The sequence below is a fragment of the Mercenaria mercenaria genome, chromosome 11, assembly GCF_021730395.1.
Source record: "Mercenaria mercenaria strain notata chromosome 11, MADL_Memer_1, whole genome shotgun sequence".
Lineage (NCBI taxonomy): Eukaryota > Metazoa > Mollusca > Bivalvia > Venerida > Veneridae > Mercenaria > Mercenaria mercenaria.
In genome coordinates, this window is record NC_069371.1 from 49,868,699 (window position 1) to 49,884,738 (window position 16,040).

Sequence of the window (16,040 nt, forward strand, 5' to 3'; positions counted from 1 at the left end):
CATGTGCCAAATTACCAACGCTCTAAACTTTTTAAAGTAGGGACAATGTTTGAACAAGAATAGTTACGTTCCAGGTATTGCATAAGACACGTCTTATTCAAATGAGCTACGAAGCTCTCATGCTTGGACTAGGCCTTAATTAAATCAATTAAATAAAATATCAAAAACTGAAACATGAGAAGATGTATAATCATTACAAATTGAAACAGAAATGCTTTCATAATTATATTGTTCGTATGAAATTCATCTGCATTTTCGTGCTTATAAACCTTAGCCTAAGCAAAATTGCAACAGTTTCCCATCATTTATCTTCCAAAACACTTACCACAATTTTTCTAATATTCATGAACGATACTCTTATCTTCATTAAACAAAATTCTGAACTTTGCCTGTTGACTGGGACCCAAGATTGAGTTTACCTTTGCTATAAAGTTTCAATAATAACTACATGGGGCCCTGTTGCCAAATGGTAGCCGACTTCACATCACTTGTTCCTCAGTGTTGTGGGTTTGAAATCACACTTAGAGTGTAGAATTCTTTCATCCGAGGAAGAAATCATACTTGCTTATAGAAGATCAGTGTCTCTATCTACATGTGTGAAACAATGACGGAGGGGCATATTTCATCTTCCTCGATTACGAATAGCTTGAAAGCTGGATAGCTGCCATACGACCTATATATTATAATTGCACTGACGTGAAGTTAAACCCAACAAAATGACTCCCTAGAATCATAACAGCAACAAAACAACAACAAAAATCACAACGTAGCATAATTCATAATATATCACAAAGACTAACATAATGTTTTTCCTTATTACAACACTCAACATTCTGCATTTTTTTTTTTTTAAACATTATTAATATCAGACTTCAGTTATTTTAGTCTCTCTCTCTTAATGACACATATTTTACACTTAATATAATTAGAAGACAACATTGAAAATTGTCACCATATCTATGATTGGATAGCTTTAAGAAATCTAAATAAGTAAAAGGCAGCACAAAAATGGATTTTTCTAAATTTTGCAACAAAAAATATTTACCATAATCATCTAAAACAATTTCCACCTATACAATGTTTTCAGGACTCCTTTTAAATTTTCTTAGCAGCTGCAGACACTCTACATTAATATCACAACTTATGAATAATTTAAAAATGTTATTCAACTACTAAACATAGTCTCAAGATTTTTTCTGTGACTTTCTGTGTTGTTGCAGACATTTGGAACTGCAGAATTTATTATCACAATATTCAAACGGCACCTTCCCCGTCATGTCTGATGCACACTGGAAACATCGGCTGAAAATAAGTGTAAGTATAAATGGCATTAATGGAAATATCAAGTAAGTATATGTATAAATGGCAATAATGGAAATATCAAGTAAGTATATGTATAAATGGCAATAATTGAAATATCAAGTAAGTATATGTATAAATGGCAATAATTGAAATATCAAGTAAGTATATGTATAAATGGCAATAACTGAAATATCTAGTAAGTATATGTATAAATGGCAATAATTGAAATATCAAGTAAAGTGGCAATAATTGAAATATCAAGTAAGTATAAGTTTAAATGGCAATAATTGAAATATCAAGTATGTATAAGTATAAATGGCAATAATTGAAATATTAAGTAAGTTTACATGACAATAATGGAGAAATCAAGTAAGGATATGGCAAACATGAGACAAACAAGATACTAGAAATTGGAAACATATTCCAAATTCAGAACTTTGAGCTAAAATACATTTTGACATGAGTATGACCTATATCTGTCTACTTTGAAAAGTCCACCATATCCTTTACAATTGGTAGCTATATGATAATATTATATCATATATAAAATCATATATCAAAACGATTATGATTTAGACAAAACTGTCTTCTTTGATGTATTGCACCTCCCTTTATACTAAAGGAATGGCTGGCATGATTAGACCTGTTTATAGATGCCATACTATCAAGTACTTATGCAAATAATGCATCTAGACATAATAATCACCACTGTAGGATTTCAGCCTTGTGCTAATTCATTTCATGGTTTCTAAATAGTTTACTGAAACATAACGGTGGATAATATTTATAACTATCACTTTTCAAGCAGAGGGATTTTTGGTTTATAACTTTCACTATCACAGTATTATACTTGAACTCAAAAAGATATGAATAATAAATAATTGAAGATTTTTTCCCCAAAATATACATCAATATAGACGTATATAACTACCTATCATAACATAAATATATGAACTCTACCATATCAAAAAGTAAAGGAAATCTAAATATATCAAAGAAATATTTAATATTTGTACAATATCCATATTGTGATGTCATGCTTTTGCGCATAACCAATGCTTGTGATGTTGCGTGGGTAAAACTGATATAATTTGATAAAACCCGTTTAAAAGCGATGAAATAAAAAGATTTTTCTCAGTGTTAGATCAAATATCTTTCATGATCACCTGATTTTTACTTAAATATTGCATCTGATATTCATTCAGTGAAAGCTTTTTTAGTGAAACAAACAAATACCCTCTCTACCTTTACGACCAGTAAACAGTAAAGCAGTAAAGTTGATTACATTCTCTGTGAATACATTATCACTGATGAAGTAACAGACAACAAAATTTTGGTCTGTGCATTCCATGACTCTGAAAACATTAACCGAAACTCTGAAAAATGTTTTCCCCAATGCTACAACACATGACATACCTCAGTACTGGTTTTGCTGCACCCTGACTTGTAACCTGTGAAACCAGTCTTTTCTCAGCAGCTAAAGCTCTCTGAAACCACAATAAACACACTTGAAAGATGTTCAGAATTACAGAAGTTGTTTGATTTCACAAAATGGACATTCTCAAAAATATTTATTACTAATTCACTTGATTTTATTTTTACAGTTTTCATTTAAGAAATATACTGGGTGCTTTAAAATACAATGTGAATACAAATATTTACTTTAAGTACACCAAATGTGCTTCATACTCAAACTGAGAATTAAAGACCCTCATGATTTCCCTGAGATTAACAAAATGCTTTTTTGCTTAGATATCAATTTTGTTTCAATACTACTTTGAGAGCACTTGTCTCTAAGAGAATACTATGACAGCATTTATTTGAACAACTAATAATACACCACAACATACATGGCTGATCAACCTTTTAGAGATGTAGGGGTATGCAGTGCCAAATAGGTTGTACAAGTCATGAGGAATTGGACAGCATTCACTTTACTAATGTACTTTGGTTTAAATGCAAATTACTGCATAATATCATATTTATAAAACCCTTTACCTTTTCTCTATCTGAAAGGTTTAGGAATCTCTGTTTTTCTCTCTCCTCAGCTTTCTGCTTTTCCTCCTCTTTTCTTTTTTCTTTCTGTTGTTCCTGTTTCACCTTCTTTTGTGCCTTCTTCCTTTCTGCATCCTTCCTTTTTCTCTCATTCTCCATTTCTTCAGTGAGTGGACCTGGTATCTGTAATAACAAACAAATTCAATTAATAAATCACCATGAAAAGAAAGTTATGAAAATTTATAGGGTAGGAAAAAAAATAATTATATATGTGGTTCAGGTAACATTGCCAAAAAAATTGGGTAGGTAGGTAGGATTTTTTTTTTTTTTTTTTTTAGAAAACCCATGTAAGAGGCTAAAAATATGTGTGGTTCAGGTAACACTGGTCAAAAAAATAGGGTAGGTAGGTAGGCTTATTGAGCAATTCTGAAAGGGGGCTATTCATGGAATATTCCTGTGAAGTTTGATCAAAATTAGCCAAGTTGTTCAAGAGTAGTCCAAATAGTGTTTCAGGACAGCGTGATAACTTTTGACCGTCCCTGTCTCCATCACAGGGATGACAACTATAAAATATCAGATCATAAAATAAGTCATCCCGATAAGCCAATTGAGTAAGGCTAGTTTAAGAGATGTCATTTGAAGCCTCCCCTGGCTCTTTTACACTTGTAGTCATGACTTTAGCCAATTGCAAAAACATTTTATAGCCAAAAGTGCCAGAATTAGTACCCATTATTTTTTTTAACTCTATTTCATTTGATACTTTAACCATGCAATTTGCTGTTGAACATATACATCCTAATATCACACTGAATCAAAAATAGTTTTACAATTTTCTCATAAAACTGTTTTAGCCATTTTTCAAGAACATTTTCAAAGCAAAAGTAATTGCTCAATGTATAAAATTTAGCAATTTTGAATTATCTCCCTTTAATGGGCATTTTGCTCTTGAACATGTACATCCTAATATCACACTGAATCAAAAATAGTTTTTAATCTTCTTATAAAAATGTTTTAGCCATTTTTCAAGAACATTTTCAAAGCAAAGGTAATTGCTCAGTGTATAAAATTTTGCAGTTTTTGAATTATCTCCCTTTAACTTGCATTTTTCACTACTTTGATGTTTTTAAAATATGAATATTTAGCTCTTTAATTTTTACCTTTGTATTTCAAAATTTATATAAGGTCATTTATCAAAAAACAGAGTTGTTTTATTTCATTTGTATTGTATCCTCAACTGAAACTTTAAGAACACTAGATTTATTTGGCATATTTTACGATCGAGAACGCATAAATTATTTAACACATTTCATGAACGCGTAGATTTATTTAACACATTTCACGATCACGCATAGTTTTACGATCGCATATTTTTCGGTTCTCATGATCGGACATTACTCATGATCGACCATTACTTCCGCAAATCGGCTTGATATTAAAAACAAGAGGGCCAAGATGGCCCTAGGTCGCTCACCTAAGAAACACTCCGTAACAGTGTAAAACATGTTTGACCTAGTGATTTCATGGAAACAAATATTCTGACCAATTTTCATTAAGATTGGACCAAAAAATTGGTCTCTTGCGATAAAACAAGCATTTTCTTAGATATGACCTAGTTTTTGACCCTAGATGACCCATGTTCAAACTCGACCTAGATTTTATCAAGGCAATCATTCTGACCAAAATCATGAAGATCAACTGAAAAATACAGCCTCTATCACATACAGAAGTTTTTTCTTTGATTTGACCAAGTGACCTAGTTTTTGACCTCAGATGACCCATATTCAAATTCGACCTAGATTTCATTAAGGCAATCAACCTGACCGAATTTCATAAAAATCAATTGAAAAAAACAGTCTCTATCGCATACACAAGATTTTTCTTTAATTTGACCTAGTGACCTAGTTTTTGACCTCAGATAACCCATATTCAAAATCGACGTAGATTTCATCAACGCAATCACTCTGACCAAATTTCATGACGATCAATTGAAAAATACATCCTCTATTGCATACACAATGTTTTTCTTCGATTTGACCAAGTGACCTAGTTTTTGACCCCAGATGACCCATTTTCGAACTCGGCCTAGATTTTATCAAGGTAATCATTCTGGCTAAATTTCATGAAGATCAGTTGAAAAATACATCCTCTATTGCATACACAAGGTTTTTCTTTGATTTGACCTAGTGACCTAGTTTTTGACCCCAGGTGACCCATTTTCGAACTTGGTCTAAATTTCATCAAGGGTATCGTTCTGACCAAAAGTCATGAAGATCAATTGAAAAATACAGCCTCTATCGCATACACAAGGTTTTTACGTGATATGACCTAGTGACCTAGTTTTTGAACCCAGATGACCCATTTTCGAACTCGGCCTAGATTTCATCAAGGTAATCATTCTGATCAAAATTCATGAAGATCAATTGAAAAATACCGCCTCTATCGCATACACAAGGTTTTTCTTTGATTTGACCTAGTGACCTAGTTTTTGACCCGAGATGACCCATTTTCGAACTCGGCCTAGATTTCATCAAAGTTATCATTCTGACCAATATTCCTGAAGATTAAATGAACAAGAGGACCATGATGGTCCTGAATCGCTCACCTCTTCCCACATGATCCAGTTTTGAGTATGACGTCGTTTTTTCTATTATTTGACATAGTGACCTAGTTTTTGAGCTCATGTGACCCAGTTTTGAACTTGACCTAGATATTATCAAGATAAAAATTCTGACCAATTTTCATGAAGATCCATTGGAAAATATGGTCTCTAGAGAGGTCACAAGGTTTTTCTATTATTTGACCTATTGACCTAGTTTTTTAAGGCACGTGACCCAGTTTCAAATTTTACCTAGATATCATCAAGGTGAACATTCTGACCAATTTTCATGAAGATCCATTCAAGGGTATGGCCTCTAGTGAGGTCACAAGGTTTTTCTATTTCAAGACTTACTGACCTAGTTTTTGATCGCAGTTGACCCAGTTTCAAACTTGACCTAGATATCATCAAGATAAACATTCAGACCAACTTTCATACAGATCCCATGAAAAATATGGCCTCTAGAGAGGTCACAACGTTTTTTTATTATTTGACCTACTGACCTACTTTTTGAAGGCACATGACCCATTTTCGAACTTGACCTAGATATCATCAAGATAAACATTCTGACCAATTTTTATGGAGATCCATTCACAAGTATGGCCTCTAGAGAGGTCACAAGGTTTTTCTATTTTTAGACCTACTGACCTAGTTTTTGACCGCACATGACCCTGCTTCGAACTTGACCTAGATATCATCAAGATGAACATTCAGACCAACTTTCATGAAGATCCATTGAAAAATATGGCCTTTAGAGAGGTCACAAGGTTTTTCTATTATTTGACCTACTGACCTAGTTTTTGATGGCACGTGACCCACTTTCAAACTTGACCTAGATATCATCAAGATGAACATTCAGACCAACTTTCATACAGATCCCAAGGAAAATATAGCCTCTAGAGAGGTCCCAAGGTTTTTCTATTATTTGACCTACTGACCTAGTTTTTGATGGCATGTGACCCAGTTTCGAACTTGACCTAGATATCATCAAGGTGAACATCCTGACCAATTTTCATGAAGATCCATTGAAAATTATGGCCTCTAGAGAGGCCACAATGTTTTTCTATTTTTAGACCTACTGACCTAGTTTTTGAAGGCACCTGACCCAGTTTCGAACTTGACCTAGATATCATCAAGGTGAACATTCTGACCAACTTTCATAAAGATCCCATGAAAAATGTGACCTCTAGAGTGGTCACAAGCAAAAGTTTACGGACGCACGGACGGACGACGGACACCGCGCGATCACAAAAGCTCACCTTGTCACTTTGTGACAGGTGAGCTAAAAATACAGCCTCTATCGCATACACAAGGTTTTTCTTTGATTTGACCTAGTGACCTAGTTTTTGACCCGAGATGACCCATTTTCGAACTCGGCCTAGATTTCATCAAGGTTATCATTCTGACCAATATTCATGAAGATTAATTGAAAAATACAGCCTCTATCGCATACACAAGCTAAATGTTGACAGACGACGGACGACAGACGACGGACGCCGGACATCGAGCGATCAGAAAAACTCACCTGAGCAATGCTCAGGTGAGCTAATAACTTGTAAATTTTATAATAACTTTTTAATTTATCTCGCGTTTTAAGCAATAAGAAAATGGGTGAAGCTTTAGATGAAGCACGCAGCTAATATTTCGTTTCACTTGCTTTCGTAGCGAAGTTTGGGGAATCAGATTAACTGATAATTGTTCTTGCGTGAAGGAACACTCTCGCAACTCTCAGCGAAGTTTTAAATTATGCCACGAGGTGTAATTCGATATTGACACGTTGGTGTATTGTCTTTGTGTATTACTAAATATCGGATTATCTATCGATAGACACTGTCTTCAAAGCGTTTCAAATCGTACTCGATATTTTTCGTCCCAGGCTACTTCGTAACCGCACACAATTTTCGTTCCGAAAATCGATAAAAAGTCTTAGGGTCGGTGGCAAAAAAATAGGGTCGGTCGGGTTTAATACCTGAATCACACCTATTTTTTTAATTTAGCCCTATGGCAAACATTGCAGTATCTAATTTATTCAAGGGAAATAATTTTTAATAATGCTGGTAATAAAGTGGAGATTTTGACAGAATTTGTCTGCATTTGCATCAAACCATCCACCAGTTTAGATATAAACTTTAAGACTATACACTATAACCGAAATACTAGTATTAGCAAAAATGATCTTCTTTTAACAAAACCAGGAGCTATAACTCTGGTCAAACTGAGTTGTTTTTAAAAAATTACCAAAGGACGTATTAACTGACAGAAAACACATGTCAACACCAAAACAATATCTTTTTGTGAGGGATAGAAAGCTCACACAGATGCAACTAGTGTAACTTTGATTAGAATATGGTAAGTAAAACCAAAGACCAAAGTATTTAAAAGACCTACCTGAGCCTTTTCATAATCGTATTTATCTGGCCATTTTCCCATAAATCTTCTAAATTCATTCCTGGTTGCTTTATCTTTTGCTACCATGTATGGTGTAAGGCCACCTTTGTCCCTGTAAATATAAACATGAATCTGCATTACAACAACAGCTGTCATAAACACATCAACCCTTATCCTGCTACATTTCTATAATGGACTAGTCCATCTTTCAATTTGGGCAGTACCATTAACTGTATAAAGGGGAGCTTACCTAAAAATTACTGACTGAATAGCTAACAGTGCAGATCATGATCAGATGGCATGGGTGTGCAGGCTGATCATGATCTACACTAGTCGCAAAGGCAGAATTAATCATGTCGAGCATGATAAGGGTTACATATATTAAGTTTCCATTTATGATACAAAGCGTACAGTAATGAATTTATTCATAAAATAAAATGATTCTTGACAACAAAACAAACAGTGATGTTCTCTTATGCAAAAATTAATGTTACCTCACTGGAAATATCACAATTATCATATTGCATGACTGTTCTAACAGAATAAATAGAAAGTAAATATTTCAGATTTTTTTTCAATAACACCCTACCTAGTTACATATTATGAATAAACATTCAAATACCTGACAGCAGGGTTAGCCCCTGATTCCATAAGTATTCTAATTATTGCTCCCTGGCCCTCCTTTGCTGCAACATGTAGTAATGTTGTATTGTTATCTCCAAAGGGTTCTGTAAGTAGCCCCGGAGTGACAACTGGGGAAAAGTCAGGCCACGTTCCTGTGACACTGGAAATGCAACTGGTGGTGACTAGATGCAGTGAGGCTTTCTCTGTATGTATGTCAGTCTGAGATTTGGAATATACAGCTACATTAATACCTGTTTCTACATTTGAAATATTGGAATTTTCAGAACTGTTTTCATGTTGAAAAGTACTATCAGTTTTGTTTATTCCTACAATTTCTTCTGACATATTATCAGGTTGGTCACCCGTCACCTTCACATTAGTGCTGTCATCTACATTTGCTTGGAAATCAGAGTTCCCAGAATTATCTTTTTGGTAACCTGCTTCTTCTGCCAAATTTATACCAGAATTTATATCAGTAGATGTAGATCTTGGAATTGTGTTGGTTTGCTCTATTTCATTTTTAAAGAGATCACTTGCTGAACAACTTTTACTCTGCTGGTTAACAATTATATCTGAGTCAATAGTTTGTTTTATATTTTCTTCCTGAGATAGAGAGCATGCTGTTTTCTCTATTTCTTTGTCACTGTTTTCATTAAAAGGTTTATCACAGTTATTGTCTTTTCTAAGCTGTTGAGGCTCAGAATCATTTGTAACATCACCATCCTTTTCCTCAGACTCCTGACCTTGACCTTCCTTAGTCTGACCTTCAACAGTAACTTGGGGTGCATACAAGATAGCTAGAAGACTTTTAAGGGCCTCCTTATCTCCAACTTTACATGCTGTGTACAGACTGTTCTTCAAATGGTACTTCTCTTCCTCTGCATAATAAGAGACGATTTTTTTCTAATTATATTTGTTTCAGTTCAATTTGTTGGCAGGATTTTACAAATATAAGGGTAAAATATCGATAACAAACAGCACTGCACAAATCCAATATAATTAAATCATTAGCAAACACCAATTTATACTAATTAAAAATTGGATACAGTTACTTACATAGAAAGTTATAAATACAGAAAGATATATACAAATGTAATTTTGTTGTCATAAAATTTTGTGGACTTAATCAAAACAGTTATTTCTCTACACCTACGTGATACTGCACACAATCAGTCACAATTATGTTGTGGAGACGCAAGAATGAGACATTTGTTAAAAGTTGAGAAAGATCTAACAAAGCAAAAGGTTAAACAAATAAAAAATATTACAATGTTATGGTTAACAAGAGGGCCAAGATGGCCCTAGGTCGCTCACCTGAGTAACACACCATAACAATGTAGACATGTTTTACCTAGTGATTTCATGGAGACAATTATTCTGGCCAATTTTCATTAAGATTGGACAAAAAATGTGACCTGTAGTGTATAAACAAGCATTTTCTTTGATTTGACCTAGTGACCTAGTTTTAAACCTCACATGACCCAGAATCGAACTTGTCCAAAATTTCATGAAAACAAACATTCTGCAAAGTTTCGGGAAGACTGGAGCAAAAAAAGTGGCCTCTAGAGTGTATACAAGCTTTTCCTTTGATTTGACCTAACGGCCTATTTTTTTACCCTACGTGACCCACATTTAAAATCATCCAAGACTTCATGATAATACATTCTGACCAAGGTTTATGAAGGTAGAATCAAAAATGTGCCCTCTAGGGTATAAACAAGCTTATTCTTTGATTTGACCAGGTGACCTAGTTTTTGACCCCACATAACCAAGATAAAAATTTATGCGATATTTCATGCAGACATTCTGACCAAGTTTCATGCACATCAAATGAACAAGAGTGTAAACAAGCTTTTCCTTTGATTTGACAGGGTGACCTAGTTTTTGACCCCACCAGTTTCGAACTTGGCCAAGGAATCATCAAGATAAACATTCTGACCAAGTATCATGAATATAGGGTCAAAAAATTATGTGGCCTCAAGAGTGTTAGCGGACGGATGACGGACGAAGGGTGATCACAAAAGCTCACCCTGTCACTATGTGACAGGTGAGCTAAAAACAAAAGAAATACCTTAGATAAATGGATACATGAATTTGTGGATTTCAAATGCCATAAACACAATTTGAAGGGTGTTTTATTTATTCAATTGGATTAAATTTTGTTGACTTTAGTGGGCAAAGTTAATCAAAGTGAACTAGGCTTGGCTTATTGATCCAAATTCTTACCCATGACATTTGTCTCCGGTTCTGTTTGACATTTCAGAGAATTTGTTCTCTTCTTGGCACTCTTTTTCTTCTTCTTCGGCTTTTTCGTGTATGCAAACTCTGTTATAAGAAAGAGTATCAAATTAAGAATATTTATAATACAGGCCTTATTTTTTCAATGTCTCCTTTAACAAGATCTAAAACCTATCAACGACAGCAAAATTTTGTTTGTTCTTCACACCAACATAATTTTTTTTTATAGTAAGTTCATATGGGACTTTCTAGCTTTTGATAGAGGAGGAGGATCCCAAAAGCCCCTCTTGCCGTTTTTTTCTCACAAGAAAGCACCTAGTAAAACAACCGATCTTCCACTGCATGGTCACCACAGCTGTGATGGGCATGTGACTCGAAGTCGATGACCATAACCATTCAGCTACGGAGGCACTTTCATTTTTGTAAAATATTTTGAATGTAACATAAACACATAGTTGTCGCTGTACCTTCGTTTGTTTGTTTGTTTTGGGTTTAACGCCGTTTTTCAACAGTATTTCAGTCATATAACGGCGGGCAGTTAACCTAACCAGTGTTCCTGGATTCTGTACCAGTACAAACCTGTTCTCCGCAAGTAACTGCCATCTTCCCCACATGAATCAGAGGTGGAGGACTAATGATTTCAGACACAATGTCGTTTATCAAATAGTCACGGAGGATCGAACTCACGACCCCGCGATCCGTAGACCGACGCTCTACCTACTGAGCTAAGCGGGCGGATTCGCTGTACCTTCACACTTGTATGTTAATTTAGGTGCAAAAGCTTTTGAGCACTCACATAGTGGTACATTATACATCTGTGAAAACACTTGATTTGATTATGATAGAAAAGTTGCTAAATTCTCACACGAGAAAATCCTTACTATCCTTCATTTGTTGGAAAATTTTTAAGAGAGATATACATGTAGTTGTGTCAGTGAGTAAAGCTTTTCTGTTGCAAATGGATTACAGCAACTGTTGAATTTGAAATGTAATATACAGCAATAGATGAGGATGAAAAGCGAAAGAATTAATGATATGTGCCACACCATGAGAAAACCAACATAGTGGCTTTGCGACCAGCACATGCCCAGTCACATGCTTCCGCGCAGTCTGGTCAGGATCCATGCTGTTCACTAACAGTTTCTCTAATTACAATAGGCTTTGAAAGTGAACAGCATGGATCCTGACCAGACTGTGCGGATACGCAGGCTGGTCTGGATCCATGCTGGTCACAAACACACTATGTTGGTTTTCTCATGGCGCGGCTCATATGTGGCTTTCTCCGATGCAGTTTGTACCACTTTGGGGCACTTACAAGAACATGATATTCTTGCAGATTCTGTTAATTTGCTTTCCTTAAAAGGTATCAAAACTGACATACAAGACTGATAAAGAACTGTAATGCGAACTTGAGATTAAATGGCACATAATCGAAAGATTACATTACACTACCTTTCAGTTCCATAAAGTTGATAGTTGTCATGGTTTCAACTAGTTCTGTATCGCTGGCTGTTGATGTTCCAGATGACATATGTTCGTCCTCCAACACATGTCCTGTAAAAAAAATAACAAAATTTAATGGAGTATATTTCATTTGAATGGGAAACATTTTAAACAATATATTACAACACATATGAACATGGGGGGCCTCCGTTGCCGCGTGGTTAAGGTCGCTGATTTCAAATCACTTGCCCCACATCGATGTGGGTTCGAGCCTCACATGGGGGCATTGAATTCTTCATGTGAGGAAGCCATCCAGTTGGCTTATGGAAGGTCGGTGGTTCTACCCAGGTGCCTGCTTGTGATGAAATAAGGCATGAAGGGGCACCTGGGCTCTTCCTCCACCATTGAAGCTGGGAAGACACCATATGATTGTGTTGGTGCAACGTTAAACCCGACAAAAACAAATAATTAGATACATAATTACAAACATTGCAAATACACAAATTATAACAATGTTCCAAACATTTCCAGTACTTAACTAACCTGGCAAGAAAGATTTCAACTCCTTTCTATCATCCCCATCAGCTGTTTTTTCTGTATCTTTATCAAGAGATGATTTCTCATCAGCATCACTAGAAGCTTTATTTTCCTCCATTGCCAAAGGACTGGTTCCTAGTCTCCTGTTAAGAAGTTTACGCTGTCTTGGAGTGAGCTGAGTCTCATCCCTGGGTGTCAGTTGCCCTGTCTCTGGATTGAAGACTTGTGGTGGTGAGATAGGAACCAGGTCTTGCATGTCTGTCTCATCACCTACATAGAGAAAACATATCAACAAAACATTACTAGCTTGCTTTCTAACAGGAAACAGGGGTACTGATGTGGAAGGAGACAAACAGAAAACTAAAGGAAGAATAAATTTGAAGTAGTCAAGTTTATATTTGATGCTATTCGTTTCAATTCTAAAATAATCTTATTTCTGTCTAGAAAAAGTCCAACAACGACAAAAACACAATCTACTTACAACATTTTATATCATGAATATCACGTCTCAGTAAAACCTTAATTGAAACTGTTCCCTGTGGTGTATCTACTGTGGCAAACCACAGTCACTCAGACTACATTACTGGTTTATATGTTTTTCTCTTTTTTTAAACTTGCTGGATTTTTAACATCCCAAATATACAATTATATGTCATAAGGTGAAGTGGTACGGTTTAAGCTTTTCCTGGTGGAGGAAGAGCCTATGTGACCCTCCAAGCACTCTTTCAGGCATTGGTGGGTATCTGGATAGAACCATTAGCCTTCCACAAGCCAGTTCGATAGCTTCCCAACATGGAAGAAACCTAAATCTCAAACGAGATTTTGAACCCACAACAGTGAGAGGCAAGTGAGTCTGTGGCCTTAACCACTCTGTAATCCTTGTTTGTTTCTGTATTCTTCAATGTTGTTCACAAGACGAATTTATTAATTACGTAGACATGTTTTAGAGTATTCAGCTGTTTTGTATGTATTAAGAAAACAATACCATAACATTCTATGGATGCCAACATCTCATACACTCTCCTAACTTCATTAAATGTAGGACGTCTAGTCTGGAATGGTATCAGTCGTATTCTCTCATCATCTTTATTCAATGGAGGTGACTTTCCAGAGAAGAAAATCTTTCTGTTGAAGCTTGGTGCCCGCAAAAATATCCTGTCACAGCTCTGAATGTGTTCACTCCATGATGCAATTAGTTCTTGAATTTCCTAAAAAGCACAACAACATGGCATTCAAGGCTATTATTTTGTTCCTGCATTATATATCTGCTTTTATGCTATTTAAAGTTTTAAACAAAACCCAACTTAAAGCATTTCTTTGAAAGTGAACGTGTTTGTGAATATTTGTAAATGTTAATCTTTCTGTTCCTATCATGTATACATGCTTCTTAAATTCATTCAAAAGCATTTTTAGAAATCAATCTATACTACCCTACATTGTTAAGGATAGAAAACAAACCAGAATCAACAACTAGAATGGAGACAATAGGACACGGATGCCCCCACATATTGTGCCATCATCTATATAGCAAAAACTGTTGCAGGGCCATAACTGCAGTAAACTAAAAAATATTCATGAAAGAAATCCTTCCAATAATAGTCGTCTACACATCAAGTTTGTTCATCTGTGAATGTTTAAAACAAAAGTGTGGGAGAAATTGGACATATAAGATTTTTCTCTATATTCTATATAGCAAAACTATCAAAGGACAGTAACTGCAGTAAAAACAGTCACAGAAAAAAATGACTTCCTTTATGGTCATCTGTACATCAAGCGTCTGAAGCAAATCAGGCTAATAGTGTGGGAGGAGTTGCACACATGGGACGTATGTATGTATGGACAGCAGTAACGCTATATGTCCCCCACATAAATGTGTGGGGGCATAAAAAAGTAAAACAAAATTACTGGGAGTAGAAATATGAGAAACTGAACAGCTTTAATTATGCATGTGAAATCCATAGACAACGCTTTCCTCCAGGCAAAAATAAAAACAGCAACTAGCTTGACTAAATTGTGACCAACCAACTGGAAGGCAAACATGTCATAAACTTATAAATGTTCTGTTATACTGTGACATCATAACTGTTATTTCGCAGATGACTACTTTCCATGAATTTCGTGTCAAAAATTATATCCTAACAAAGAATTAAAAGTTCCATTCATTTTATGTTCAAAATTTGAAATCTACGAATTCATATCCCCAGAAAATAGCTTTGGCTAAAAGCCTGAAATTTTGTGTCCATAAAATTAAATGATTTCACAAGTAATATCATTTAGTACAACACCATCTCACCTGTGTAAGGGCTGCCTCATTGTATCTTCTTAATGTCGCCCCTGCTGATTTTGGAGCATTGCCCTGGCTGTCTCGGCTACCTTGTGCTGTTCCCCTCTTTGCTCGAACAACATATCTATGGAATGTTTTGTGTGCTACCATTTGATTTCTGTAAAACAAAATAGCATATCACGTTTTGTTCAGGCAGTCAACGATACAATTTAAAACAAGAGGACCATGATGGTCCTGAATCGCTCACCCCTTCCCACATGACCCAGTTTTGAGTATGAGGTTGTTTTTTCTATTATTTGATATAGTGACCTAGTTTTTGAGCTCATGTGACCCAGTTTTGAACTTGACCTAGATATTATCAAGATAAAAATTCTGACCAATTTTCATGAAGATCCATTGAAAAATATGGTCTCTAGAGAGGTCACAAGGTTTTTCTATTATTTGACCTATTGACCTAGTTTTCGAAGGTACGTGACCCTGATTTGAATTTTACCTAGATATCATCAAGGTGAACATTCTCACTAATTTTCATGAAGATCTCATGAAAATTATGGCCTCTAGAGAGGTCACAAGGTTTTTCTATTATTTGACCTTCTGACCTAGTTTTTTATGGCAGGTGGCCCAGTTTCAAAC

The 16,040-nt window shown here is 35.3% G+C and overlaps 1 protein-coding gene across 1 annotated transcript in view; it reads right to left on the reverse strand.

Moving 5' to 3' along the window:
• Positions 1-759: 759 nt before the first annotated feature.
• The window catches only part of LOC123530714 (ankyrin repeat and zinc finger domain-containing protein 1-like), a 42,086-nt gene continuing 26,805 nt past the window's right edge, over positions 760-16,040 (reverse strand). The window contains exons 8-17 of the mRNA XM_045311467.2: positions 15,417-15,564; positions 14,109-14,331; positions 13,130-13,393; positions 12,596-12,697; positions 11,132-11,230; positions 8,904-9,783; positions 8,282-8,393; positions 3,301-3,480; positions 2,719-2,789; positions 760-1,302 (exon numbers count right to left, since the gene is read on the reverse strand). Of these exons, the coding sequence (XP_045167402.2) occupies positions 1,185-1,302; positions 2,719-2,789; positions 3,301-3,480; positions 8,282-8,393; positions 8,904-9,783; positions 11,132-11,230; positions 12,596-12,697; positions 13,130-13,393; positions 14,109-14,331; positions 15,417-15,564 (2,197 nt within the window). The 3' untranslated portion in view covers positions 760-1,184. The remainder of the gene's footprint in view (positions 1,303-2,718; positions 2,790-3,300; positions 3,481-8,281; positions 8,394-8,903; positions 9,784-11,131; positions 11,231-12,595; positions 12,698-13,129; positions 13,394-14,108; positions 14,332-15,416; positions 15,565-16,040) is intronic.